Source organism: Lithobates pipiens, unplaced genomic scaffold, assembly GCF_037356315.1.
Source record: "Lithobates pipiens isolate NorthernLeopardFrog02 unplaced genomic scaffold, aLitPip1_a1.2 Scaffold_16, whole genome shotgun sequence".
Taxonomy (NCBI): Eukaryota; Metazoa; Chordata; class Amphibia; order Anura; family Ranidae; genus Lithobates; species Lithobates pipiens.
The window spans coordinates 139,319,983-139,347,810 of NW_027507748.1; the positions used below are offsets into that span (position 1 = coordinate 139,319,983).

The following is a 27,828-nucleotide window of genomic DNA, read 5'->3' on the forward strand; positions in this document are numbered from 1 at the left end:
ATTAGGCTTTGTTTTATGTTAAAAGGACTAGTCTTATAGAACGGCTGTTAAAAAAATACCTACTTTATTATCCAGATCCTGCAGTGTTGCAACATACATTTCAATTCAGTATTACATATTGTGATCTTGATAGGTACACGTTTGTCATAGATTTTAAAGAATTACTGGAGAATTTCTATGTATGTGTGTATGTCCTGAAAGAATACATACACTTGATGCATAGGGCACAGAAACTGTTTTAACCCTTCACAGGCTTTATAAATGATTCAGCCCTCACATACAAACACACAAACACATTTTACAAGCAGGGTTGCTTTTTAAAAAAATAGGCTGATTCACCGGTATAAGGTTATCTCATCAACGTTAAAATCTCATTGGATTCTTCTGAAAATAACTTTTATTTTCTTTATTAAGGATAGACAGTTGTAAGGAAAATCTCAAAATATTACAGTATATATTAGAAAAGTAAACTATATCTTGGCATTGTAAACATCCACCCTAGGGTTGCAGGGTTTAAAGGAAAACCTTCAATTTAATTATCTTTAAGCGGAGTTCCGGCGATTTTTTTTTATTTTTAAAAGTCAGCAGCTACAAATGCTGTAGTTGCTGACTTTTAAAATAAGGACAATTACGTGTCCAGGGTGCCCGCGGTGTCGGCTGCTGCCACCATATTTGGTAAGGGAATCAGGAAGTGAAGGCTTGTGGCTTCACTTCCTGGTTCCCTACTCGCGCTGCACGTTCCTACTGGTCCCTGCTGTCTCCTGGGACCCATGTATCTCCCAGAAGACAGCGGGGGGGGGGCGAAAGAGGCGTATATACCCCCGGGTGGCATGGGTATCTATGGCCAGAGGTATCTGCTCCCCCCTGAAAGGTGATAAATGTGACATCGGAGGGGGGGAGGATTCCGAAGAGTTCTCCCTTACATCAGTCATCCCTTATGTCAGGGTCCCCATCAGAGAACCCCTAAATCTAAGCCCCCCTTACATCAATGTGCCAATCAAAGCCCCCCTTTACATCAGTTTCCTCTTATATCAGAGTCTCCCCTATATCAAAGTTTCCTATTATATTGAAGTCCTCATCCTTGGCCTAGTGGTTCTAACAAACAATGATGGAGGTGATGGCAGAGGGGAGGGGACCCGAGATGGAGACTAGAGGGTGTAGAAATGGACCTCTACTAACCTGAAGTGTGAGAGCAAAGTTTGAGAGCCAGTGACTCTAGCTGTGGGCTGGATAAAATCTTGTAACGGGCTACATTTGACCCACAGGCTATAGTTTTGGGACCCCTGTTCTATATGAACCCCTTTAAGTTAAGTTCTCCCATCACTTGAAAGTGGGGATTTGGGACATTCATGCTGAACGCAAGCACTCATTATGAAAAGTAGAACTTTTCTGAAATCCATCACAAATTTCTGCATTAATTGTAACAGAAATTAATTTGAAAGGATGGTGGCAATTCCTTGTCATTTTTAATATAAACAAATGAACACATTTTATGATTCCTGAACCAACATATTTCTACTTTACTAGCATTATTAGCCGCCTAAGTTATTATATCTAATTTAGCAGTAAGTAAGTAAGTAACTAGTGCAACTATTACAAACATGATTAAAACAACTATATATACAGTAAAAAGCTCAGGGAACCCTTTAATCAGCTTCAAAACACTTAAAGTGTTTTTAGGCATCTGGACAGCCCTTCAAAGTGAAGTATCTTGCATATTCTCAATGTATTATTCTCTTATCTTTGGCTAAAACATAAAATAACTCTTAAGTTTAGGTGTTTAACCTACAACTCTATTTCACATACTCAACCGTAAGGAACTTTAGTTACTATATTTTTTTACAGAACATTCACAGGGTATTTGTGCATCAAATTCCTTGAGGCAAATTTTTGAGTGTTGAAAGAAATTAAAGGTAATAACCATTACACCCAGTCAAGATTTTAACTGGACCCGATTTACAAAATTGTGAAGCTTGGTGTAATGCAGTGAGCCTGTGCTCACAGCAAACACTGACTGTAGCCGATCAGGTGTGGGGCAGTGGTCATAAACTAACATAAAACATGCTGTTAGAAGAGGAGAGGAGAGTTACAGAGAAATTGGCTCATCAGTATGCTACTTTTCATTTCACAAACCAGTCACAGGCTGGAGGAGAGACAAGACCTATAAGCATTATTTAACTGCAGCAGAGAAAGTTTAGGTCTCCTGCCCTGACAGACAGGGTTGTGCTGCGTGAAAGAATTGTGTAATTCTCAGGACTAGATGGGCAAAAATTCAAGTCCTTTGGCATGTAAAACAGCTCCCATTAGCACCATTAATTAACCTGACCTGTCAAGGCACGGATGCCACTAGACTGCTGAAGGTATGCTGTGGTATTTTTTACCAAGCCTTCAGTAACAGATCATTTAAGTCCTGTAAGTTATGGGGTGGGGCCTCCATGGATTGGACTTGTTTCTCCAGCACATCCCACAGATGCTCGATTGGACTGAGATCTGGTGAATTGGAGGCCATTGCCATATGGAATATCATGGAGTATTTGGAGTCAATACATCAAACTCATTGGGGGTTATTTACTAAAATAAATTCCACTTTGCACTGCAAGTGCACTTGGAAGTGCAATCGTTGTAAATCTGAGGGGGAGATGCAAAGAAAATAAAAAACAGCATTTTAGCTTGCACATGATTGGATGATAAAATCAGCCGAACTTCCACTCATTTCAGATCTACCCCTTAGATTTAGAGCGACTGCACTTCCAAGTGCACTTTCACTGAAATTTCAAGTGAACTTGCAGTGCAAAGTGGAGTTGCCTTTCCTAAATAACCCCCATTGTGTTCCTTCAACCATTCTTAACTACATCAATATTGGGCACTTTCACCCCCTTCCTTCGCAGACCAATTTTCAGCTTTCAGCGCTCTCGCACTTTCAATGAAAATTGCGCAGTCATGCTACGCTGTACCCAAATTAAGTTTTTATCTTTTTGTTCACACAAATAGAGCTTTCTTTTGGAGGTATTTATTCACGACTCTGTTTTAAATTTTTTGTAATATAAGCGAAAAAATAGATAATTTGGAAAAAAAACAATGTTTTCTTCTATTTGAAAAGAAATCCAATAAAATCGAATTTTGTCATAAATTTAAGCCAAAATTTATTCTGCTACATGTTTTTGGTAAAAAAGATTCTGTTACGTTTTTAATAATCGGTTTGTGTGATCACGGACAGATGTGCGCCGGTGATCACGGACATATGTGTGCAGATAATCATTGGGACATTTTAGCGGGACATATGTGGGGGACAGGTGTTTTTATTATTTGGGGACATGTGTTTTGGGGACACTGTGTGGGGACATGTGTGTTTTACATTGTGTGGTGACACTAGGTTGGTGATCAGTGAGTAAAAAGCTGTAAAAAACAGCTCATACTCACTGATCACCAGCCGGCTGCAGCGATCCCCTCTCCTCACCGACAACTTCTGTGTGAGGAGAGGAGAGCCGATTGCCTAGCAACCGGCTGTGTTTGCATCACATGATGGCTGTGATTGTACACAGCGGTCATGTGATCAGGAGGGCCAATCACAGAGCCCCCCTGCTGATCAGAAATGTGCCGTGTCCGGGTGACACGAGCGCATCAGGATCGTGCCGCCGTGCAGGCCGCTCGTGTGATCCCCCTCCTTCTGAGGGATGTTCCTGAACGTCCACTCAGAAGGAGAGAGCGTCCACCCAGACGTTTATGTACATTGGCCAAGTGGGAAGTAGTTAAACCATTATTGAAGTATAGCAAGGCGCATAATCCCTCTGGAAGAGGCCGTTGCCATTAGGCTATACCGTTTCCATGAAGGGGTGTACTTGGTCAGTAACAGTGTTTAGGTATGTGGTGTGTGTCAAGTAACTTCCACATGAATGTCAGGACCCAAGGTTTCCCAACAGAATATTGCCCAAAGCATCACACTGCCTTAGCCAGCTTGCAAACTTTCCATACTGCAATCTGGTGCCATCCACTCCCTAGGTAAGCGACATGCACCCGACCATCCACATGTGTTAAAAGCAGAAAGAAAACGTGATTTGTCAGGCCAGGTAACTTTCTTCTGTTGCTTAGTGGTCCAATTCTAATACTCATGTCCCCATTGTAGGCACTTTTGGCTGAGGACTTGGGTCACCCTGACTGGTCTTCAGCTATGCAACACCATACACAACAGACTGTGATGCCCATATTTTCTGCTTTCAAACACTTCAACTCCTGAGACAATATGTTTACTTGCTGCCTAATATACCCCACCGACTTTTAAATGTCATTGTAATGAGATAATCAGCGTTATTCACCTGTCAGTGAACAGAACGTTATGGCTGATTGTGTATGTATTTCTGTGTATTTAGTGGAATCTCTGAAGTTCAGTTTTAGAAAACAGACTCCTTTACATGATTGCATGTTTAAAGTGAACTATTCATCTAGTGTCTCACTTTAGTAAATCCATCTATTGTTATATCTGGTTGTAAGGTACAGGCTAAACAGCTATATTACAATCAACCTTAATAAATCAAGCTCTTTGTTTCCCACAGTAAAAATGAATAAGCTGCTGAAAAGTAATTAAAAATAGATGGTGGTCTAGCCCTTCTTCTGTGAGTAAAGAGTACATTCCATAGACTCTTAGATAATGATCTCTGTTGATTTTCTATAAATCTAATTTCAATGCTTTTTCTCAATATTTGGACGGGGTACATGGCACAGGCTATCACAACAGATAAGACTGATACTGATGTTTGAAATATGAAAGTGTATCAGTTTCATTAGCTCACAAAGATCATCATTCAAGAGACATTATCTCATGTCTATGGGTACCTTTACTACAAACCTATGATAAATTCTTCTGCAAATCTACATTTCACATACTACAGGATACAATGCAAAGTTATAAAAAAAAAGTAAAAAACAGGCAACACATAAAATAACTCCCCTCTATGAAAGCTTTATCTACTATTATAATACAAGGCACCATGTTATTAGATAAGGTGAAACCTTAACCTTTGTAGACAGTAGGACCTATTGTAGAGGTATTCTATAAAAGTGGAAATCCCAACAATGCATGTGCTGCCATTCCCAAACTAGCAAATGACAAATGTGAAACCATAAGAACCTCATTTGATTGGTTCATGTTGGCATTGCATTGACTCCACTGAATGGAATAACCCCTTTTCTGTCTTCATGTGTTTCAAATAAATATATAATCTTTGAACTAGCCTGCTTACTGAATCTAATTCTATGTACCAATATTTGTGCACTTATAGATGTATTTGTTATAGTTATACTTTATGAATATATATATTAAAACATCAAATATTGTAGACTGTAAAAATAGCAGGCAAAAATATTGGACTGTTTACTGAGTATATATATATATATATATATATATATATATATATATATATATATATATATATATATATATATATCATATTTAAAGTGCTAGACTACCCAAGAAGTGAGTTTTTAATTTGCAGGTACTGACTAGTGACCTAATTCACCCTCTCTGTTTTCCTGTATCTCTTGGCTACTCCAGCAGAGGGCAGTTCCCAGTGTTTCTCCACATCTGCTACTAGAACAGGAGCATGTTCACACCTTCTGTTTTACGCTCCACGTTAAAAAATAATTTTGTAAACAAGAACAGCAGGTGGGACCCCTCAAATTTGTCATAGCAGACCTGGCAGCAATTAGCAGAGTACCTTGCACCTATACAAAAATGAATAGCAATTTTGAATGTACTGGCCTTTTAAAAAGACTTGCCTAAAATGCAGAACTGTGGTTCTACGTACAGTGAAAAGTTAATTAAACACAAGCCAAGACATTGATGGTACAGTATTTAGTGCCTTAAAGTATAACTAAACCCCAAAATGAAGTGTAATATATTGCAGCTTAAGGCCGCGTACACACGCGGGGACTGTTCGGCCACACACGGGCGGACTGTCCGCCGAAACACTGTTCAGCGGACAGTCCGCCCGTGTGTGGGCGTTCAGCGGACAGTTTCAGCGAACAGTCCGCTGAACAAGGTTTTTCGGAATTTCCCGAAAAACTGTCCGCTGAAACCTTGTTTCAGCGAACAGTTCCCTCGTGTGTAGGCTTGTTCGACAAACTAAGTTCCGCGCATGCTCAGAAAGGCTTTACACGCCGAATGTTATAATGCAGTGTATAGGACGTCGTATTTTTCGTCCCGTCGTACGTGCCATTCACGTCATCGCGCACGGTTTCAGCAAACTGTTCGTACGTCGTGTGTGGCCATGTCCGTCCATGCTAATTTTGAGCGGACTGTTTGCCGAAACTGTTTGACGGACAAAGTTGGCCGAACAGTCCCCGCGTGTGTACGCGGCCTAACAGTCCTTAGATATGATGGCTGCATTTGTTTTCCTTTTTAGGTTTTCAGGCTAAGAACCTTTTCAGCAAGTACAGAAAACACCTGCCGTTTTTTGCCAGAATGGCAATGTCTTTGTCAGTTCCTTTGATCTGAACTAGAAGGCTTAAACAAGTTATAAAGGTGAACAAAGGCAGACTTTTGAAGTCACAGCCTATGTGACAACCCTGACTCCCTCCCCAGATACAGTGAAATAAGTGAATGTAACAACCCAGGGTCAGCGAGTGTGTAATTTGCAGGATTACCAATAAAGGATAAAGGACAATAAAGCTGGAAAAAAAAAATGAATGCAGCCACTGCATCTAAGGACTGGTAAACAATATGACATTTCTGTGTTTGGATCTGGACACTCTTTAAGCAAACATGTGCTTTGCTCTAAGTCCCAGAATATATACTTACGTTTTCTTGATTCTCCCACTGCTCCGTTTAGCACCAGGAGCTGATTAAGATACATGGCACTTTCAGGTATAAAAGAGCTTGTGATTTACTCCATGTTACTACTCTGCCGCATGGTGAGTTCATTGCCTTTTGTATTCTATGAATAGAATGACCTGTACCTTACACAGGTCTATCATTCACTCCTGGAGGTTGAACAGAGGAGTGAGTAAGTGAAAGGAAGGTAAGTATATTTACAGCGCCTAGAGGCGATTCAGTTCGCATTGTGCGCTATATAAGTATTTCATTCATTCATTCATTATACACTGCTAAGGAGGTCTATATTAAATTTAACCTGGGGGCAAAGCACAGGTTTACTTTAAAAATGTTTATGGCACTTATTCAGTTTTTGCATTTGTATAGTATTTGCCTAGAACTGTATACAGATGCTTCCATTCTTATAACAAAAATGTAGATTTTCCCTTTTCTCCTATATCTATTTTCAGTAGTAGGTGTAAGAATATACATATGAGCTGCAGCATGGAGCAATTCAATCTTTTAGTCACTTGGCTATAAGTCTGGGCACTGTAAAAAGACCAAGCTTTCCAAACTGTGCAGCAACACAGACCGATGGGTAGATCAGTGGCACTTGCTGAATAACTTTGTCGCTCCTCCATCTTCACACCACATTTATGCCCCGGTCATGTCCGTCAAGCTGGATTTTCAGTTTGTGGAGCTCTTCGATTTCTCGGTGGTGGCGCTCAGTTTTGTGCCTCACCAATGTGCGATAAAAGTGAATGGTGAATATGACAAAGATGATACCAACGGGGACCATGATGATGGTGGAGACTAGTGCAGAGTTCCATCCCGCATTTCCACTTGGTTTCTGAGAGATGGCTGTTTCATTGCGGACTTGGGGAGAGTCGATGGGTAAGAACTTAATCCAGCACAGAAGAACCACCTCAGCCAGGAAGAGGAGAATCCCGAGAGCTGTGGAGAAGCCCCAGGCTAGCTCAATATAGTAATGCATGCGATCATGTGGGGATTCGTTGACAGAGTTCAGGTTGTGGATATTACTCACAGCCTCGACATTGGGAAGGATACATGTGCTGATCAGAAGTGCAAATAGGTGAACAGCCACCAGTACAGTAGTGCAGGCACTAAATGCCACGAGCAATGGCTGGGGGTAGTCATATTTCATCTCTAGTTGGACCTCCACCATTGCCACCTAGAAAAGAACAACACATATAAATTATAATTATAAAGCTTTTAAAGGGCAAAACAACTACAGGAAACAGATATAAAAAGAAAAACCTGCTTTGTTTTACCATGAATACTCCTATTTTCCTGTTTATATATATAAATGGCGGGGGGGGGGGGGGGGGGGTTGTAATTCTTTTTCCGAACACACCTCTCAGACAAAACAATATTATACAAACTAGGATGCCCTGACTTCAAAAGGGCATATACAACATATATTATATATATACACATAGTAAGCTCTGGCGCAATTGCACTTGCAAAGTGCACAGTCTATTTACCTTTAGTAAATCAACCCCATAATGTCATTGTGTTAAAAAAAAGTTTTTTGCAAGCTTAATTTGTAATAGTAACATTGAAATAAAACAAATTACGCCTTAATGTTTAGTTGGAAAGAATTGCAAATGCAGTTGTTGACAGTTAACGGATTAATAGGTACAAAGATACACCCTAGATAAAATGATAATGTTACAGAATCCCATTGGAGGGTGCTGTACTGACCTTATCCTCAAACTCCAAATGGCAGGTGACATTAGACCAAATGAGGCACTCAGGTAAAAATAAAATAACTAATTTTCCTGTCTGAAAGAATGAGAACCATTTATACAAATCTTTGCTTTGTGGTACTATAGGCAAATATTCGTGAAATTTTTTGCCTGTCAAAACATTTGTAATTCTATTCATCCATTCTAGTGAGTCACACACTTTTGTCCAACTGCTCAGCCAGGCAGACTACCTATTACCCAATTCAACATTGCTTCTTCCATGGTCAGCTCTCTGCATTCAGCTTACTTAACCACTTGCTTACTGGGCACTTAAACCCCCCTCCTGTCCAGATCAATTTTCAGCTTTAGGCGCTGATGCACTTTGAATGAAAATTGAGTGGTCAAACAACGCTGTACCCAAATGAAAACAAACAAAAAAAAAAGTAATGTTTAATAGTTTGCTATAAAATTTTGCAACACGTAATTTTTCTGCTTCATTTATATGCGCTGATTAGGTGGCACTGGTGGGCACTGATAGGCTGCACTGGTGGGCACTGATAGGCTGCACTGGTGGGCACTGATAGGCTGCACTGATGGGCACTAATAGGCACAGATAAGGTGGCACTGATGGGGACAGATAAGCCGGTCCTGATGGGCACAGACAAGGCGGCACTGATAAGATGACACTGATGGGTGCATGGATGGGTGGCACAGATGGGCACTGATAGATGGCACTGATAGGTGGCACTGATGGGCACTGATAGGTGGCACTGGTAGGTGACACTGATGGGCACTGATGTGCAGCACTGTCCAGGCACTGATTGTGGGCACTGATAGGTGGTACTGTGGGCACTGACAGATGGCACTGGGGGCACTGACAGATGACACTGGTGGGCACTGGTAGGCAGCACTTTTAGGGGGCACAAGTGGGCACTGAGGATCTGGGCACATCGCAGTGAGTGGGACTCACTGCCGCCGGTGATCGGCTTTTTTTCTCTCCTCATGCTGTCAGCAGATTACCGGCTGTGTTGACATCACGTGATCAGCTGTCATTGGCTGACAGCTGATCACGTAGTAAGGGGTCGGGATCAACCCCTTACTCCGATCTGTGATCCAGCGAGTCTCATAGACTCGCTGATCACAGAGCACACCTGGGGCACGCAGGCTGCTCGTGCACGTCAATAGATGTTGTCCCAGCAATCTAGGTCCAAGCTGTAGCCGTCATTCAGCTATAGCGCGGAACCCTAGAGGTTAAATTAGAGGTCTTATCTAAGCTTAAACCTGCTCCCACCTCCATTCTAAGTCCTATACTAACTACCCTGTTGAGGAAAGATGTCTATACTTACCTATTCTGACATCGCTCCTGTTCCGTCACATGATCCACTCCCAGTGCCATCTTTAGTGTAGAGGAGGGACAGCTGACAACGGATGCCCCCATAGTAATCCTATGGATGACATCACTACATGCATTCCAGCTGTTGCTGGTAAACTCCCTTCACTGAAGCTGGTCGCTGAGGAGATAATGTGACTGGACTGGAGTGCACAGGGAATAAGTAAGTATACACATCTCTTCTATATAGGGTAATTATTAGAGGGCTTAGAATGGGATGAGAGCAGATTTAAGCTTAGACAGTTTTTGACTGGATTGCTACTTATATAGATAATGACTCAACATCATTACCTCTGTCCAATTAGCAGACAGATGGCACAGAAACATGTTAACACTTGGTAGTATGCTACTGTGTGTTGTGATGTGCTATAATGCAGGTGCATTGCCTTTAGCGTGTTGGGTTTCTATTGAAATTTTAAAGGTACCAAAAAGTAATAGGACACATAATGTACATGGGTGTGTGTGTGTGACACATACTGATTGCAAAGCATAGGTGCCCAACCAGAAAACGAGTCTGTTTCTAAGTGTCGGTTCATACTGAGGCAGCACGACTTGCAGCGCGACTGCCTCAGGCGACCTGGACACGACAGCTGCGGTGACTTGCAAAACAACTTCTCTATAGAAGTCAATGAAAGTCACCTCAAGTCGCCCCCAAAGTCGTACAGGGACCTTGTACTTCCCTCCGATTAGAACAGTTCCATTGTACAGAACGGGACGCAACTTGTCAGGTGGCTAAGTCGTCCCAGTGTGAACTGGCACTAACTGTGAAGTGTGGCATGGGTATGTGAATCGCAAGATAAACTGAATTTCACATCATTTGTTTGGTGTGCATAGGTCATTCGCCCTTTATTGCACTGTTTAGAGACTTACAGCAACCACATTTCTGATTTCAAAATGTTGAGAAAAAAAAAATCACATTACAGCTGAGTGTTATTTGTATGTGCACTTTCATAGTAATTACACTTAGCACACTTAAGGTAGGTACACACGGACCAATATTGTCTCTGTTGAACTGGCCGACATTCGGCCAGTGTGTACAGCAGCCTGTCCTACAGACCTGTTTGTTTTGGACCTGGCCTGCAAAGTGAACTAATAATGTGCTAGTATGCATTGCATACTAGCACATTATGTGAAACTTACCTGCAAACGAAGCCCTCACTGTCACAGCTGGAGGCCGCAAACATCTTCACCCGTCTTTCTTCTGGGTCCGTGGACCCTGGCTGTGATTGGCCGGAGCTGCATGGGAACAATCGGTCATGGCACGGAGCTCTGAATAAAATGCACAGGTGGCTGTTCCTTCACAGCGCATGCCCCGCTGACGTAATCGGCTGCATATACAGTAAATATTGTAACAGACTCAACAATAAGAGAGGCTTTTGGAGGGGACTGAATGCTAGCCGCTTACTGACTATGGGCCCTGGTTTGTTAAGGGAAACCTTTGTTTCAGCTCTCAATGCTCTATTATGTATTATGTCGCATACACACGATCAAACAATCTGGCGGAAAAGTCCCCCCCCGTGTGTGGGTTCCGGCGGACTTTTTTTTACCCAAAAGTCCGGAGGACTTAGAAAGTAGTTTTGCATCAAAATTTGTCCGGGGGACAATACGGCCGTGTGTGTGCCCGGGCGATGGTGAAGAAGAAAGACGGGCTCCTCCTCTAGTAAAAGAGCTAGCAGAAGATAGCGGAGGAGTCCCCCCAAGAAGGAAGAAGACCCCCGGAGCTGTGCAATAAACTATTTTTAACCCTTGTGTGTTGTGTTTTATTTACATTTTTTTTCACAGGTGAATGGGTAGGGGTACATTGTACCCCATACTCATTCATATAGGGTGGGGGGCTCCCGGATTCCGATAAGTCCCCCGCCCGCAGACCCCGACAACCAACAGCCAGAGTTGTCGGGAAGAGGCTTTTGTCCTCATCAACATGGGGACAAGGTGCTTTGGGGTGAGGGGGCCGTGCGGCCCCCCTTCCCCAAAGCACCCCCCCATGTTGAGGGCACGCGGCCTGCTACGGCTTAGGAGGGGGGGCTTGCTCGTCCCCACCCCCTTTCCTGACCGGCCGGGTTGCGTGCTCGGATAAGGGTCTGATATGGACCTAGGGGGGAACCCCCACGCCGTTTTTTCGGTGTAGGGCTTCCCCTTTAAGTCCATACCAGGTGACGGGGCCAGTGATGTGTCAATCTCGCCACTGAAGGCAGCGACATTGACTTCCTTCGCTAGTCCCGGCTACCTGGAGCCGCGCTCAAAATGAACGGACTTTCCTCCGTGTGTGCGGGCAAGTCTGTTCATTTCAAAAGTCCGCCGGAAGGTTCCGTTTGTGGGCAGGTCGGCTCGTTAGGACAGTCCGGCAGACTTTACGGCGGTTTGTCCACCAGACTAAGTCCACCGGATAGTCTGATCGTGTGTATGCGGCATTAGTGTCCCTGTGTCTATTAGGGGCACAGGGTGACCAAGCAAATGGGACAGTAATATCTATCCATAATATTTCCCAGGAAATATACAAAAGACTATTCCTGGTTTATTTGATTCTGAACTATACATGTTAATTGAAAGAGCTGATCACATTGGCCTCTGTACAATATAGGAGACGGATAGTCTGCTATTGTGTGAAGGTGTCCTGAGTTTATACTTATGATAATGTGCATTGTAGTTTGTGAGCTAGGAGACAAGTCTGACCTGAAAGGTCAGAGCTCTGAGTCACTTAGGCTGGCCAAATGACTAGTTAATTAGCGCATGTTAATTTATGTTTCTGGTTACAGTTTGTATTGTTAGGGTAATATAAGCAGAAGGGGGAACCTCCTTCTTTTCAAGTGTATAAAAGCCAGTATTCTTGTTCAAATAAAGCAAACGAGTCCTGTCTTGGTTGTAATATGCGGCTATATCTAATATCTATATTCAGACTGGATGAAACGGTATATGATGGAAGCACTCAAGCGGAGTGTGGGACGTTCCGTTACAAATATCTCCTAAACGGCGCATGTTATTATAGGCTTACCTATAGGTACAAACAGTCGATGGAAGTTTACTTCCACTTCGGCTTATGTCAAACAGACATGCTGAAAAACTGGCAGGTGATCGGCATCTGTTCAGATGTTGCGATTTTTTTTTTTACCAAAAATATGTAGAAGAATACATATCGGTCTAAACTGAGGAAAAAAAATGTTTTGTTATATATTTTTTGGGAATATTTATTGTAGCAAAAGTAAAAAATATTGTGTTTTTTTTCAAAATTGTCGCTCTTTTTTGTTTATAGCGCAAAAAATAAAAAACGCAGAGGTGATCAAATACCACCAAAAGAAAGTTCCATTTGTGGGGGAAAAAAAGGATGTAAATTTTGTTTGAGAGCCACGTCGCACGAGCACACAATTGTCAGTTAAATCTATGAAGTGCCGAATTGCTCTGGTCTTTTGCCAGCCAAATGAAGTGGTTAAAGGAGCTGCAGGAATATCTGGCAAGTACTGGCTGTGTGGTAAAGGTGAAAACAATCTCCCGTATTCTTCATATGTCTGGGCTATGGGGTACAGTGGCAAAACTAAAGCCTTTTCTTACGAAGAAAAACATCCAAGCCCGGCTAAATTTTTACAAAAACACATCTGAAGTCTCCCAAAAGCATGTGGGAAAATGTGTTATGGTTTGATGAAACCAAGGTTGAACTTTCTGGTCATAATTCCAAAAGATATGTTTGGCACAAAAACAACACTGCACATCACCAAAAGAACGCCATACCCACAGTGAAGCATGGTGGTGGCAGCATCATGCTTTAGAGCTGTTTTTCTTCAGCTGGAACAGGGGGCTTAGTCAAGGTAGGAGGGAATTATGAGTCGTTCCAAATACCAGTCAATATTGGCACAAAACCTTCAGGCTTCGGCTAGAAAACTGAACATGAAGAGGAAAAGATTAAAGCATAACTCCACTTTTATTGAGGAAAAAACATTCCCCTCTGGGTTATCCATGTACATTGCTAGGATTATAACAACATTTGTTGCAGATTCCTATCTTTTGTTATTCTGAAGAAATCCATGTGTGTTTGTCTGTGCCTCTGTACTGAGTGAATGTAATGGGAGTGGTTTCATAATTAACTGTCAAGTGTGCAGCTGCAGGGCACTAATGAGGAAATCTGCTGGGCCTGCATCCCTTTAGACGTGCTCCTATTGACAGTATCTCTCCAAAAATGACATTTTTGATGCAGGGGATGCCTGGAATCTGACTTGTATCTTAGGCAGACTTCTGGGAAAACAAGCAGGAAATGATGTTTCTGGGGAGCGTTCAGTACACACTCTGTGTACAGAAAACTCCAGGTAGTCATATCGCAATGCATTCTCAGAGAATGACAGTGGCTGCAGATTGAAAAGGAAAGGTAATTTTTAATAACATTCAATAACAATATGATATTAAATTATATGTGCTATATTATTATTTTTTCTTTATTTGCTATTTTTTCCCCATGAAAATAAAGTTACCCTTTAACATTTTGGAATGGCCCAGCCAGAGCCCAGACCTGAATCTGATTGAAAATCTGTGGGGTGATCTGAAGAGGGCTGCACACAGGAGATGCCCTCGCAATCTGACAGATTTGGAGTGTTTTTACAAAGACGAGTAGGCAGATATTGCCAAGTCAAGATGTGCCATGCTGATAGACTCATACCCAAAAAGACTGAGGGCTGTAATAAAATCAAAAGGTGCTTCAAGAAAGTATTAGTTTAAGGGTGTGCACATATATGCAACCATATTATTTTATTTTTACTTCTCTCCACCTAAAAGATTTCAGTTTGTTCAACTGAGTTGTACAGTTTATAGGTCACATTGAAATTTATCTTTGTCTCGTTTTTTTTTACATCGCAGGAAACCAGACATTTTAACAGGGGTGTGTAGACTTTTTATATACACTGTACTTTAATCCTACATCATCCTTCTTTCTGTGTCTAGGAGACTCCAAAAGAGATTAACCTTATAGCTTCACTGTCTAGAAATACACTTTTTTAACCACTTGCCGACCGATGTCGGCAAATATACGTCAGCAGAATGGCACGGCTGGGCAAAGTAACGTACCCATACGTTACTTTCAATTTTCAGCTGTGCGCGCCTGCTGCGAGCTCCGTGACCGTGCCTGCGGGACCCGTGGACTCGATCGCCGCGGGGATACACACGATCGTGCCACGGGGGAGATGCCGATGTAAACCTGTCATCGGGAGCAAACGATCAGTGTCATGTCACACACAGCCCATCCCCCAGACAGTTAGAAACACTCCCCTAGGACACATTTAACCCCTCCCCGCCCCCTAGTGGTAAACCCCTTTACTGCCAGTGACATTTGTACAGTAATCAATGGAATTTTATAGCACTGATCGCTGTATTAATGCCAATGGTCCCAAAAATGTGTCAAAATTGTCTGATGTGTTCGCCATAATGTCGCAGTCACGATAAAAATCGCTGATCGCCACCATTACTAGTAAAAAAAATATTTTTTTAATAAAAATGACATAAAACTATTCCCTATTTTGTAGACGCTATAACTTTTGTGCAAACCAATAAATAAACGCTTGTGATTTTTTTTAACAAAAATATGTAGAAGACTAAGCTGAGGAATAAAATTATTTTTTATATATTTTTGGGGGATATTTATTATAGCAAAGTAAAAAATAATGCATTTTTTTTCAAAATTGTCGCTCTTTTTTGTTTATAGCGCAAAAAATAAAAACCACAGAGGTCATCAAATATCACCAAAAGAAAGCTCTATTTGTGGGAAAAAAAGGACATCAATTTTGTTTGGGAGCCATGTCGCACGGCCGCGCAATTTTCAGTTAAAACAACGCAGTGCAGAATCGTAAAAAGTGCTTTGGTCAGGACGGGGGGGGGGGGGGGGGGGGTAAATCCTTCCAGGACTGAAGTGGTTAAAAACTTTGTAAATAAAACACAAGTGTTTACAAAGCATTTTATCAAAGATAGCAGAATGGATGAAAGGTTCATGGAGACATTACTTTTAACTATGAAAGAATTTTGAATGAATCCTGCTGATCTATCAACACAGGAAATGTTATCGTCATTTTTGGCAAAATGTAGTATATCTTACCACCTCAAAACATTCCTTGAGGATTTGTTTGTTCTTTCAAGTTTAAAATGTTACTTTCCAAGACAAGAAATGTCTCCTTATTTAGTGAGAAATGTAAGCTGCCTTCTGACTGTAAAAATTCCACTTCTCAAAACATTGGTAATATCCAAGCAATTTATACAAATATAAAAGGCTTAGACATTTTAATTTCACACAAGTTAAAACATTTTATTTTTTGTTCGGTGGTTGACCATCCAATAGGGAAAATAATTATTGGATCGCCAAGCAGATTTTGTAAGTTTGCCCAATTACAGAGAAATGAAAGGTCTAGAAGTGTTATCATAGGTATATTTTAAATGATAAAGACATTGGGGTAGATTTACTAAAACTGGAGCACTCAGAATCTGGTGCAGCTGTGCATGGTAGCCAATCAGCTTCTAACTTCCGGTTGTTCAACTTAGCTTTGACAATAAACCTTGGAAGCTAATTGGTTACTATGCAGAGCTGCAGCAGATGTTGTACTCTTCAGATTTAGTAAATAACTGCCAGAATATCAACCAAAAATCCAGGAAAAACACAAGATACAAATGTTATAAATTGAGTTGCAGTTCAGTGAGTAAAATAAGTATTTGATCCCATACAAACCAACAATAATTCTGGCTCTCACACACTGGATTTAGTATGTGCTCATGTAGTACACAGATTAGTTCTGTCAATTTAAGAAGATGCACCTAATGACAACCTTTTATGTGTATAAGCCTAGGTTCACACTGACTGCGGGATAGAAATTCAACCCGACAATGATATCTGACTTGGGGGGGGGGGGGGGGGATTTTACAGACATCTATGTGGGTACCTGCACAGGTGTCTATACAAATCACCTCCTAAAGTCCCCAAAAGTAGTACAGAAACTGCTTTAGGTCAATGGCGCGGCCTTGCAAAATCATCGCTGCACCAATTCAGGCGGTGCTATTACAGGCAAAAGGCCTCCCATTTGGCATGCCAAATTGCATGCCAAGTCATATCAATGCAAACCTAGGCTTAAAGACATCTGTCGACAGTATCTCTTTCTTCTGTTCAAACCCATCATCATGGGCAAGACCAAAGTGCTTTCAAAGGACGTCAGAGACAAGATTGTAGACCTGCACAAGGCTGGAATGGGCTACAACAGTGGTCATCAACCCTGTCCTCAGGGCCCACTAACAGGCCAGGCTTGCAAGATAACTGAAATACATCCCAGGTGATATAATTTGCTGCTCAGTGATTGCAGTATTCTAGTCTGCATCTCCCAAGGCAATACATAAAATCTGGCCTATTAGTGGGCCCTGAGGACAGGGTTGATGACCACTGGGCTACAAGACCATCAGCAAGAAGCTTGGTGAGAAGGAGAGCAATTGTGCTGGAGCAATTATTCACAAATGGAAAAAATACAAAATAACCATTAATCGCTCTCTGCCTGGAGCTCAATGAAAGGTTTCTTCTCATTGGGTAAGGCTGATCGTGAGAAAGGTGAGGGATTCTCCCAGAGCTACACGGCAGGAGCTTGTGAATGATCTCAACGCAGTTGAAACCACAGTCATCAAACAAACCATTGTGAACACAATATGCCGCCATGGATTGAATTCCTGCAGCTACCGCAAGGTCCCCCTCCTCAAGAAGGCATGCGTACAGACTCTTCTGAAGTTTGCCAATGAACATCTAAATGATTTAGAGAAGGATTGGAAGAAAGTGCTGTGATCAGAAGAGACCAAAATTGAGCTCTTTGGTATTAACTTGACTTGCCGTGTTTGGAGGAAGAAAAATGCTAACTATGACCCAAACTACACCATCCCTATAGTCAAGCACAGAGGTGGAAACATGATACTTTGGGGGTGTTTCTCTGCTAAAGGTACAGGCCGAATTTGCCGCATTGAGGGGCCAATGAACTGGAACCCTGTATTGTATAATCTTGGATAAGAACCTTCTGCCCTCAGCCAGAATACTGAAAATGTGCCATGGACGGGTCTTTCAGCATGACAATGACCCAAAACATACCACCAAGGCAACAAAGGAATGTCTTAAGAAAAAGCACATTAAGGTCACGGAGAGGCCTAGCCAGTCTCCAGACCTTAATCATATCAGAATTTTTTTTGGAGGAAGCGTGTTGTCAAGTGACAGCCAAGAAACCTTAAAGCGGAGGTCCGCCCGCACCTTTAAAAATTTAAAATTAGCAGCTACACATACTGTAGCTGCTGACATTTAACATTAGGGCACTTACCTGTCCTGGAGTCCAGTGATGTTGGAACCAAAGCTCATGTTTTTGCTGTCAGTGCTGCCGTCTCCATTGCCAGTAAGGGAACCCGGCAGTGTATGCTTTCAGCTTCACAGCCGGGACCCTACTGTGCATGTGCGAAGTGTGTTACACTTTCTTACTGGCCTGGCAAAAGGGGAGGGAGGAGGGGGACCGAGCTGTAAGGTACTTTGCCATGTCCCAGTCTCCCCAGAAGTGAGGACAGGGTACCTGTCAAAGACAGGTGTCCACTCCCCCCCGAAAGGTGCCAAATGTGGCACCGGAGGGGGGGAGGAATCAGATAAGTGGCAGTCCCTCTTTGGGTGGAACTCTGCTTCAAGGATTTAGAGAAGATCTGTAAAGAAAAATGTATCACAATCCCTCCTGAGATGTGTGCAAACCTGGCATCCAACTACAAGAAAGTCTTACCTCTGTGCTTGCCAATAAGGGTTTCTCCACCAAGTCATGTTTTGCTTGGGGATCAAATATCTATATTACTCACTGAACTGTAAATCAATTTATAACATTTATATTATAGATCCTTCATTTCTTTGTAAGTGAGCAAACTTACAAAATCTGCAGGGGATTAAATAAATATTTTCCCCATGTATCTAAAAGCAAAACCTTTTTTTTTTCTATAGTTTTTGATAGATTATAGAATATTGGTTTATATCGGTGTACCATTGAGGACATTTTCCATCACTTCCTGTCCCAAAGACACAGAAGTAAGTAAGGGGAAATCTCTTCAAAAAAGGAGGCAGAAACGCCTCTTAGTGGTCACTGGAACCAAAGTCATAATACAAAGACCTTACCTTCTGTTCATGAGACAACTGTAGAATTTTCCCGAGCAGAGTTCTCCTCTCCCCCACCCTTCTAGTAGTCTTCTGGGACACGTCACAGGTCTCAGAAGACTAGAGGACCATTCACAATGTGCGGTGCGGCTCACGCAGGCACAGTGGGCACTTAGCTGTGAAGCTGCCATCGGTCAAAGCCGGGTGCCCACAGTTGAGATGATGGCACCGTGTAAGCATATCGCTGGATCTTGGGACAGGTGAGTGCCTGTTTATTAAAAAGTCAGCAGTTGCAGTTAATTATTCTCTATAGAGATGGTTCACATCTCCACTCCAAGTCTCCTGAAGCCAAATGCCTGAAGCTCAAAAGAGTTCTGGAGCTTTTTTTTGTATCTCAAATTGGGCAGATATGTGCATTTTTGGCACTTTTTCCCCCTATAGAAAAATAATTTAAACAAGTGATTTGAGCTTTTCTGTACTTCCATGTTTTGTCATGAATTTTTGTGTGATTTTCTGCTCAAATGCAAAAAAAAATGTAATACATGAATAAATAAATGTAAAATAAATACACAAATAACTAAAAAGCATAATAAATACAGTAAATAATATGTAATAATAAATAAATAACCCATAACCTTAAAAATAAGATATTAGATAAAATATTTTCTTTTCACGTATAAATGATTATTATTAATCATAACAATAATGTGTATTAATAATAATAATAATAATTTATTTTTGTGTTAGGGTGTTTAATATTATTGTTATTTATTTTTTTAAAGGGTTAGGGGTTAACTATTTATTTATTATTACATAGTATTACTTGATTGTATTTATTTATGATTGTTTTTATTTATTTGTGTATTTATTTTACATTTATTTATTCATTTATTATTATTATTAGTAGTAGCAGTAGTATTAACACCCTAATCCTAACAAAAATAAATAAATTAATAATAAGACAATAAATAAAATATTAACCCCTAACCAAAACCCTAACTTTTAATTAAAATCCTAACCCCAATTCTTAATCCTAACCTAATCTTAACTCTTACCCTAACAAAAAAATAATAAGAGAATAATAAAAAAGAAATAAAAGCTGAAAAACCTAGCAACAACTGATGCAACAGTTGATCGCTTTCTTTATAAGCTAATAAGGAAAAAATGCTGTATAAACACAAAAACACGCATAAAAATCATGCATAAAAACGAGCAGAAAAAAACACTGGAAACACGTCCAAAGACGCTACGCTCAGCCTAAAAGACAGCAGCCGATGTTTTCATAGCTACAGACATTTAATATTTGGAAACATGGCTAAAACTCCTCTTTAACCACTTGCTTACTGGGCACTTAAACCCCCCTCAGTCCCAGACCAATTTTCAGCTTTCAGCGCTGATGCACTTTGAATGACAATTGCGCGGGCATACAACACTATACCCAAATGAAATTTTTATCATTTTTTTCCCACAAATAGAGCTTTCTTTTGGTGGTATTTAATCACAGCTGGGAGTTTTATTTTTTGCTAAACAAACAAAAAAAGATGCAAAAAAAAATCATGTTTAATAGTTTGTTATAAAATTTTGCAAACAGGTCATTTTTCTCCTTCATTGAAGTGCGCTGATGAGGCGGCACTGATAGGCTGCACTGGTGGGCACTGATAGGCTGCACTGGTGGGCACTGATAGGCTGCACTGGTGGGCACTGATAGGCTGCACTGGTGGGCACTGATAGGCATAGTTAAGGCGGCACTAATAGGCACAGATAAGGCGGCACCGATGGGCACAGATAAGGCGGCACTGATGGGCACAGACAAGGCGGCACTGATAAGATGACACTGATGGGTGCATGGATGGGTGGCACAGATGGGCACTGATAGATGGCACTGGTAGATGACACTGATGGGCACAGATGTGCAGCACTGTCCAGGCACTGATTGTGGGCACCGATAGGTGGTACTGTGGGCACTGACAGATGGCACTGACAGATGACACTGGTGGGCACTGGTAGGCAGCACTTTTAGGGGGCACAAGTGGGCACTGAGGATCTGGGCACATCGCAGTGAGTGGGATGGGCACAGATAAGATGGCACGGATGGGTGGCACAGATGGGTGGCACGGATGGGTGGCACTAAGGGGCACCGATAGGTACCACTGATAGATGGGACTGATGGGCACTGATAGGTGGCACTGATAGGTGGCTCTGATAGGTGGCACTGCTAGGCACTGATGGGCGGCACTGCTGGGCACTGATGGGCGGCACTGCTGGGCACGGATATGTGGCACTGGGGTGCAGCACCTTTGTTGAGGCAGACTGTGGGCACTGCTGGGTGGCACTGTGGGCACTGCTGGGTGGCACTGTGGGCACTGCTGGGTGGCACTATGGGCACTGCTGGGTGGCACTGACAGGGGGGACACATTTTTTATTCAGGCAGGCAAAGCAGGGGGCAGGTGGGCACTGGCAGGGGGCAGGTGGGCACTGGCAGGGCTGGCCGTGATCGGGACTGATGTCCCGATCACGGCCGCCGGTGATCGGCTTTTTTTTTTCTCCTCGCGCTGGAATAATAGCCGATTACCGGCTCCGTTATATCACATGATCAGCTGTCATTGGCTGACAGCTGATCACGTGATAAGGGGTCGGGATCGACCCCTTGCACGGATCGGTGATCAGGCGAGTCTCGTAGACTCGCCGATCACAGAGCGCGCCGCGCGCGCCCCTCAGGGGGCGCGCAGGCCGCTCGTGCACGGGACTACGTCAATAGACGTAGTCCCGGAAAAGGAGATCCGCGATGTAGCCGTCATTCGGCTATAGCGCGTGTCTTAAGTGGTTAAGAATGTGTATGTATAAACACAACTGATATCAAGGGTACCCAAAATGTATAATTCAGCTTTAAATGTATACAGTGTAGATTCTGAAAAGTTTCTCACAGCCACAAAATAGATACAAACCTGCTTTTGATGTTTAAATATAGCTGGTGATATACGAAGTAGAGTGAGAGAAAAGGACACCCTGCAGGCTTCAGGAAACAGATCCATCAAGACCAAAAGTGTGATGCTTTGTGAAATCTGACTCCAGTGAACTTCATAGAACTTAAAATGAAGGTAAACTATGAGGATTATTTGTCCTTAGTACAGTTGCAGTGTTTGTTGGACAGTAATAGCAATTCACTGACTAGTTTGACATTTTTCCCCTTCTCATATATGTACTAGCATGGTATTGTGAGTTCAGAAGTTGTATAAAGCATAGCTCCAGTCTCCTTGGCAATTTTTTCCAAAAAGCACCCCCGTGATTCTCGCTAATTGTACATTAAAATTAGGATACTGTTGTAAGCGTAATCCTTCTTTTCAATTCTAAATTTGTCAATACGTACAGGATCCCAGTAGGCAGGCACTGACCACTGACGATATGGGCATCTGAAGCACGTTCCTATTTGCTACCGGGATTCGGGGCAGCTGGCTCACGCCTACGCAGTGATGACACCTTCAATCAACACAGAACTTCCTGTCTCAAAATACAGCGAGATTTCATTATTAGGTGTCCCTAGGACTTCTGGGATAGATGACATTGATATCCCAAGAGGCCTAGGGAATCGCCTAATGATGAAATCGCCTACAGGAAGTGCAGACTGCACAGAAAAATAAGGTATTTAGAAATGAAAATTGAAACAAAATATTGGCAGTCTCTGACCATCTCCTGTATTATGTCTGCACAGTCTCTGACTATCTCCTGTATTATGTCCGCACAGTCTCTGACTATCTCCTCTATTATGTCCGCACAGTCTCTGACCATCTCCTGTATTATGTCCTCACAGTCTCTGAATATATCCTGTATTATGTCCGCACAGTCTCTGACTATCTCCTGTATTATGTCCGCACAGTCTCTGACTATCTCCTCTATTATGTCCGCACAGTCTCTGACCATCTCCTGTATTATGTCCTCACAGTCTCTGACTATGTCCTGTATTATATCCGCACAGTCTCTGACCATCTCCTGTATTATGTCCACACAGTCCCTGACCATCTACTGTATTATGTCCACACAGTCCCTGACCATCTCCTGTATTATGTCCGCACAGTCTCTGACCATATCCTGTATTATATCCGCACAGTCTCTGACCATCTACTGTATTATGTCCACACAGTCTCTGACCATCTCCTGTATTATGTCCGCACAGTCTCTGACCATCTCCTGTATTATGTCCGCACAGTCTCTGACCATCTCCTGTATTATGTCCGCACAGTCTGACCATCTCCTGTATTATATCCGCACAGTCTCTGACCATCTCCTGTATTATATCTGCACAGTCTTTGACCATCTCCTGTATTATGTCCGCACAGTCTCTGACCATCTCCTGTATTAAGTCCGCACAGTCTCTGACCATCTCCTGTTTAATGGGATCTGCCTGGGGGGATAGAGTTTGGAGTACCTTTATCTGCTGATTATTAAACGTTCTGGAATAAACATGTTCCTGTTGTGTTGTAGGATCTGGGCCTGCTGTCCCTCCATCCCTCTTTTTTTCCTTCTCTCCCTTCATCTTGTCAGAAACCATGAAAACAGACTGAGACAGAAGTACAATCAAATCACACTTGTTTATTAATAAAAATAAAAAGGTAAATAGAAAAAAGCGTAGTCAAGCATAGCCAGAGTCCAGTAGCCAGATCGGGTAGTCAGCCAGTCCAAAGTTCATTAACCAGATCGGATAATCAGCCAGGCCAGAAGTCAGGGATCCAAGGAGAGCAATTGCAAGCAGGATAAGAAGCCAGGAGGGATGTCAGCAAGCCAGTGTTGAAAACAACAGCAGGAGATGGTTCCTTGTGATGTGACCAACGCAAAGGCAAAGGAAAAAGTGAGATGGAAAGCTTTAAATAGGCAGGTCAGACGAGCATCATCGGGAACAGCTGGTAACTGTGGAAAGAGAAGAGAGCTAGTAATTAGCCGACAGCTGAGCGGCCAGCCCAGAGGAGGAAGGGCTAAGCCAGCCCTGACAGTACCCACCCCCCAATGACCCCTCTCCCTCGGCGGGCCACCAGGCTTGAGGGGAAACCATCTATGGAACTCGCAGAGGAGGACAGGGGCATGTACGTCAGAGGCTGAAACCCAGGAGCGTTCCTCCGGACCGTACCCCTTCCAATGCACCAGATACTGTATGTGCCCATGGAACCTACGGGAGTCAACAATGGATTGTACCTCATACTCCTCATGGTTCTCAACCTGAATAGGGTGAGGACGTGGCACCGAGGTGGTAAATCGGTTACAGACCAACGGTTTCAATAAGGAGACATGAAACACATTAGAGATGCGCATACTAGGAGGAAGGTCCAACGCGTAAGCTACTGGGTTAATCCTGCGAAGGATACGGAAAGGCCCAATGAACCGAGGTGCAAACTTCAGTGAGGAACACGAAGCCGGATGGGGCGAGATGACAGCCAGACCCTGTCCCCAACCTAGTAGGAAGGCGCAGGCAGGCGTCTGCAGTCAGCATGGAGTCTTTACCTATCATTAGCATGACGCAAAGCCTCCTGGACTTGTACCCAAGTGGAACGAAGACCACGGAGATGCTCCTCTAACACAGGAATACTCTGCGGAACAAACGAGTCAGACAACATGGAAGGTTAGAAACCATAATTAGCCATAAATGGAGACAAACGGGAGGCAGAATTCAAGGCACTGTTGTGAGCAAACTCTGCCCAAGGTAATAGGTCAGACCAGTTGTTATGATGGTCAGAAATATAGCAACGTAGGAATTGCTCCAAGGACTGATTGGCTCATTCTGCGGCCCCATTAGACTGCGGGTGATACGCAGAAGAGAACGCAAGCTGGATTCCCAACTGTGCACAAAAGACTCGCCAGAACCGGGAGACAAACTGACTGCCCCTATCCGAGACAATCACCTTGGGTAGCCCATGTAAGCGAAAGATTTCCCGAGAAAAAATGGAAGCCAGTTCCTTAGAGGTGGGCAACTTCTTAAGTGTAATATATTGACACATCTTTGAGAACCGGTCAACCACCCTAAGGATAACAGTGTTGCCTTGGGAGTTGGGCAATTTCACAATGAAATCCATAGACAGGTGAGTCCAGCAACATACTCCTCCATGGCCTTATCCTCCAAAACCGACAAAGGGTAAACCCGGCCACGAGGAGGTATGGCACCAGGTTGAAGGTCAATTGCGCAATCATAAGGCTGGTGTGGAGGCAAACTACCGGCTTGACCTTTATCAAAGACATTGCCAAAATCATGGTACTCCTCCGGAAGGGAGGGGAGTGAAGCGGTGTACAGGACCTTGGATACCTTCAGGAACCATGTCTCACTGCATTGTGGTGACCAGGAGAGAACCTCAGCACGGGGCCAATCAAAAGAGGGGTTGTGCCTCTGTAACCAGGGATAACCAATAACCAGCGGAAATCTGGGTGAGGAAATAACTTGGAATTGGATTATCTCAAGGTGAAGAGCTCCTACAGCCATGGACAGCGGAACCGTCTCATGAGTCACATGGGCAGGCTGTAGAGGTCTCCCGTCAAGAGCCTCAATGGCAAGTGGAGTGTCACGCAGCTGCAGCGGAATCGAGTGTTGCGAAACAAATGCAGCATCAATGAACAGGCCTGTAGCCCCAGAGTCCATTAGAGCCTGTATCTCAATGGACGACTCACACCAAGAAAGGGTGACCAAAACCAGGGGCTTATCCTTCTGCATAACTGGGGACGAAACAACGCCACCTAAGGTCTGTCCATGACAGGACCTCAAGATTCGGGCGTTCCCTGGACGGGTAGGACAAGACTTCAAAAAGTGACCTGCCTGGCCACAATCTCTCCCTCCTCCTAAAGGCTCTCTCATCCGCAGAGAGACACGGTGCATGGGTTCATCTTCACTGAACAACTCGGTACCAGGAGGCATGGGAGATGAGGGAGGCATGGGTGGGACTACAAAGCTCAGAGGCAAACGTACAGGAGGCTTCCGCAAGCGCTCCTTAAGAGAAAGTCTTTCTCTGAGTCTCGAGTCAATGAGGATGACAAACGAGATCAAGCTCTCCATCTCAGTGGGTATATCTCGGGCTGCTATCTCATCCTTGATGGAATCCGAGAGACCATGAGAAAAAGCAGCCACAAGGGCCTCATTGTTTCAAGCAACCTCTGCTGCCAGAGTATGGAATTCAATGGTGTAGTCGGCAACAGTTCTCGTACTCTGTTTGATGGACATGAGGCACTTGGCAGCAGAAGCGGAGTGTGCGGGAACATCAAAAACCCTTTTAAAGGAGGCCACAAACTGAGGGTAACTCAAGACAACAGGTTTTTGCGTCTCCCATAGAGGGTTAGCCCAGGCCAAGGCTCTCTCAGAAAGCAAAGATATCATGAAACCTACTTTGCTTCTGTCCGTGGGAAACGCCTGGGGCAGCATTTCGAAGTATATCTCAACTGGATTGAGAAACCCTCTGCATTGAACTGGATCATCCCCCAAATCGCTGGGGAAGCAGAGCAGAACCAGACATACCTCTTATAGAGGTAATACTCGAGGCGAGTGCCTGCACAGAGACTGGCGCAGCAGCAGGGGTGGCCTGCGACTCAGGTTGTACCGGAGCAGTCACCGTGGGGGATTCCAGGTGAGCCGTGCGATTCAGGAGCGTTTGTAACGCCATGGCAAACTGATCCATGCGGTGAACAAGTGGATTGACTGTATATTCTGAATTCATGGCCTTCGCGTACTGTCAGAAACCATGAAACAGACTGAGACAGAAGTACAATCAAATCACACTTGTTTATTAATAAAAATAAAAAAGGTAAATAGAAAAAAGCATAGTCAAGCATAGCCAGAGTCCAGTAGCCAGATCGGGTAGTCAGCCAGTCCAAAGTTCATTAACCAGATCGGATAATCAGCCAGGCCAGAAGTCAGGGATCCAAGGAGAGCAATTGCAAGCAGGATAAGAAGCCAGGAGGGATGTCAGCAAGCCAGTCTTGAAACAAACAGCAGGAGATGGTTCCTTGTGATGTGACCAACGCGAAGGCAAAGGAAAAAGTGAGCTGGAAGGCTTTAAATAGGCAGGTCAGACGATCATCATCGGGAACAGCTGGTAACTGTGGAAAGAGAAGAGAGCTGGCAATTAGCCGACAGCTGAGCGGCCAGCCCAGAGGAGGAAGGGCTAAGCCAGCCCTGACACATCTATCTTTCGCCCTTTCTCTTTCTTCCTCTCTCCCCTTTTCTCTCTTTGTTTCTCTCTCCCTCTTTCCCTCTCCCTGTCTCCTTCCCTTTTTCTTTCTCTCTCTCCCCCTCCATCCCTATCTTCCTTCTCCCTCCAACCCTCTTTTATCTCAGATTCTATTTAACCACACCCTTTAAGCCACGCCCAATGTTTAGCATAGTTTAAACCAGAGATATGCAATTAGTGGACCTCCAGCTGTTGCAGAACTACAATTCCCATGAGGCATAGCAAAACTCTGACAGCCACAAGCATGACACCCAGAGGCAGAGGCATGATGGGACTTGTAGTTTTGCAACAGCTGGAGGTCTGCTAATTGCATATCCCTGGTTTAAACCATGTCTATTTCCTGACTCCTGCTAGACCATGCCTACAAATCAATGTCCCACTCCTAAATAAAATAATACTCCGCCTACAGACAAAAAAATGTCCCTAAAAATTTTCCGAGAATGTTGGCAACTATGCTGTTAAGGAGTGACAACCGTCTCCTAATGGTTCCGCTGTGATTTCATTTTGTCATACATGCTCCTGAGAATGACTACAGCCTTACTACAACAGATTGTACAATCATAGCACACCATTGTCACAATTGGTAAACAGCATGTGCTGCAGATACCAGAACAATTGTATAT

At 43.3% G+C, this 27,828-nt stretch overlaps 1 protein-coding gene across 2 annotated transcripts in view; it reads right to left on the reverse strand.

Moving 5' to 3' along the window:
- Positions 1–5,406: 5,406 nt before the first annotated feature.
- The window catches only part of ORAI2 (ORAI calcium release-activated calcium modulator 2), an 87,363-nt gene continuing 64,941 nt past the window's right edge, over positions 5,407–27,828 (reverse strand). The window contains exon 3 of one of the 2 annotated variants that reach the window (XM_077480523.1): positions 5,407–7,997. In XM_077480523.1, coding sequence (XP_077336649.1) covers positions 7,449–7,997 — 549 coding nt within the window. In that variant the 3' untranslated portion in view covers positions 5,407–7,448. Of the gene's footprint in view, positions 7,998–23,598; positions 27,075–27,828 lie in introns of those variants that run through there. The other variant, XM_077480522.1, reaches the window with a different exon arrangement.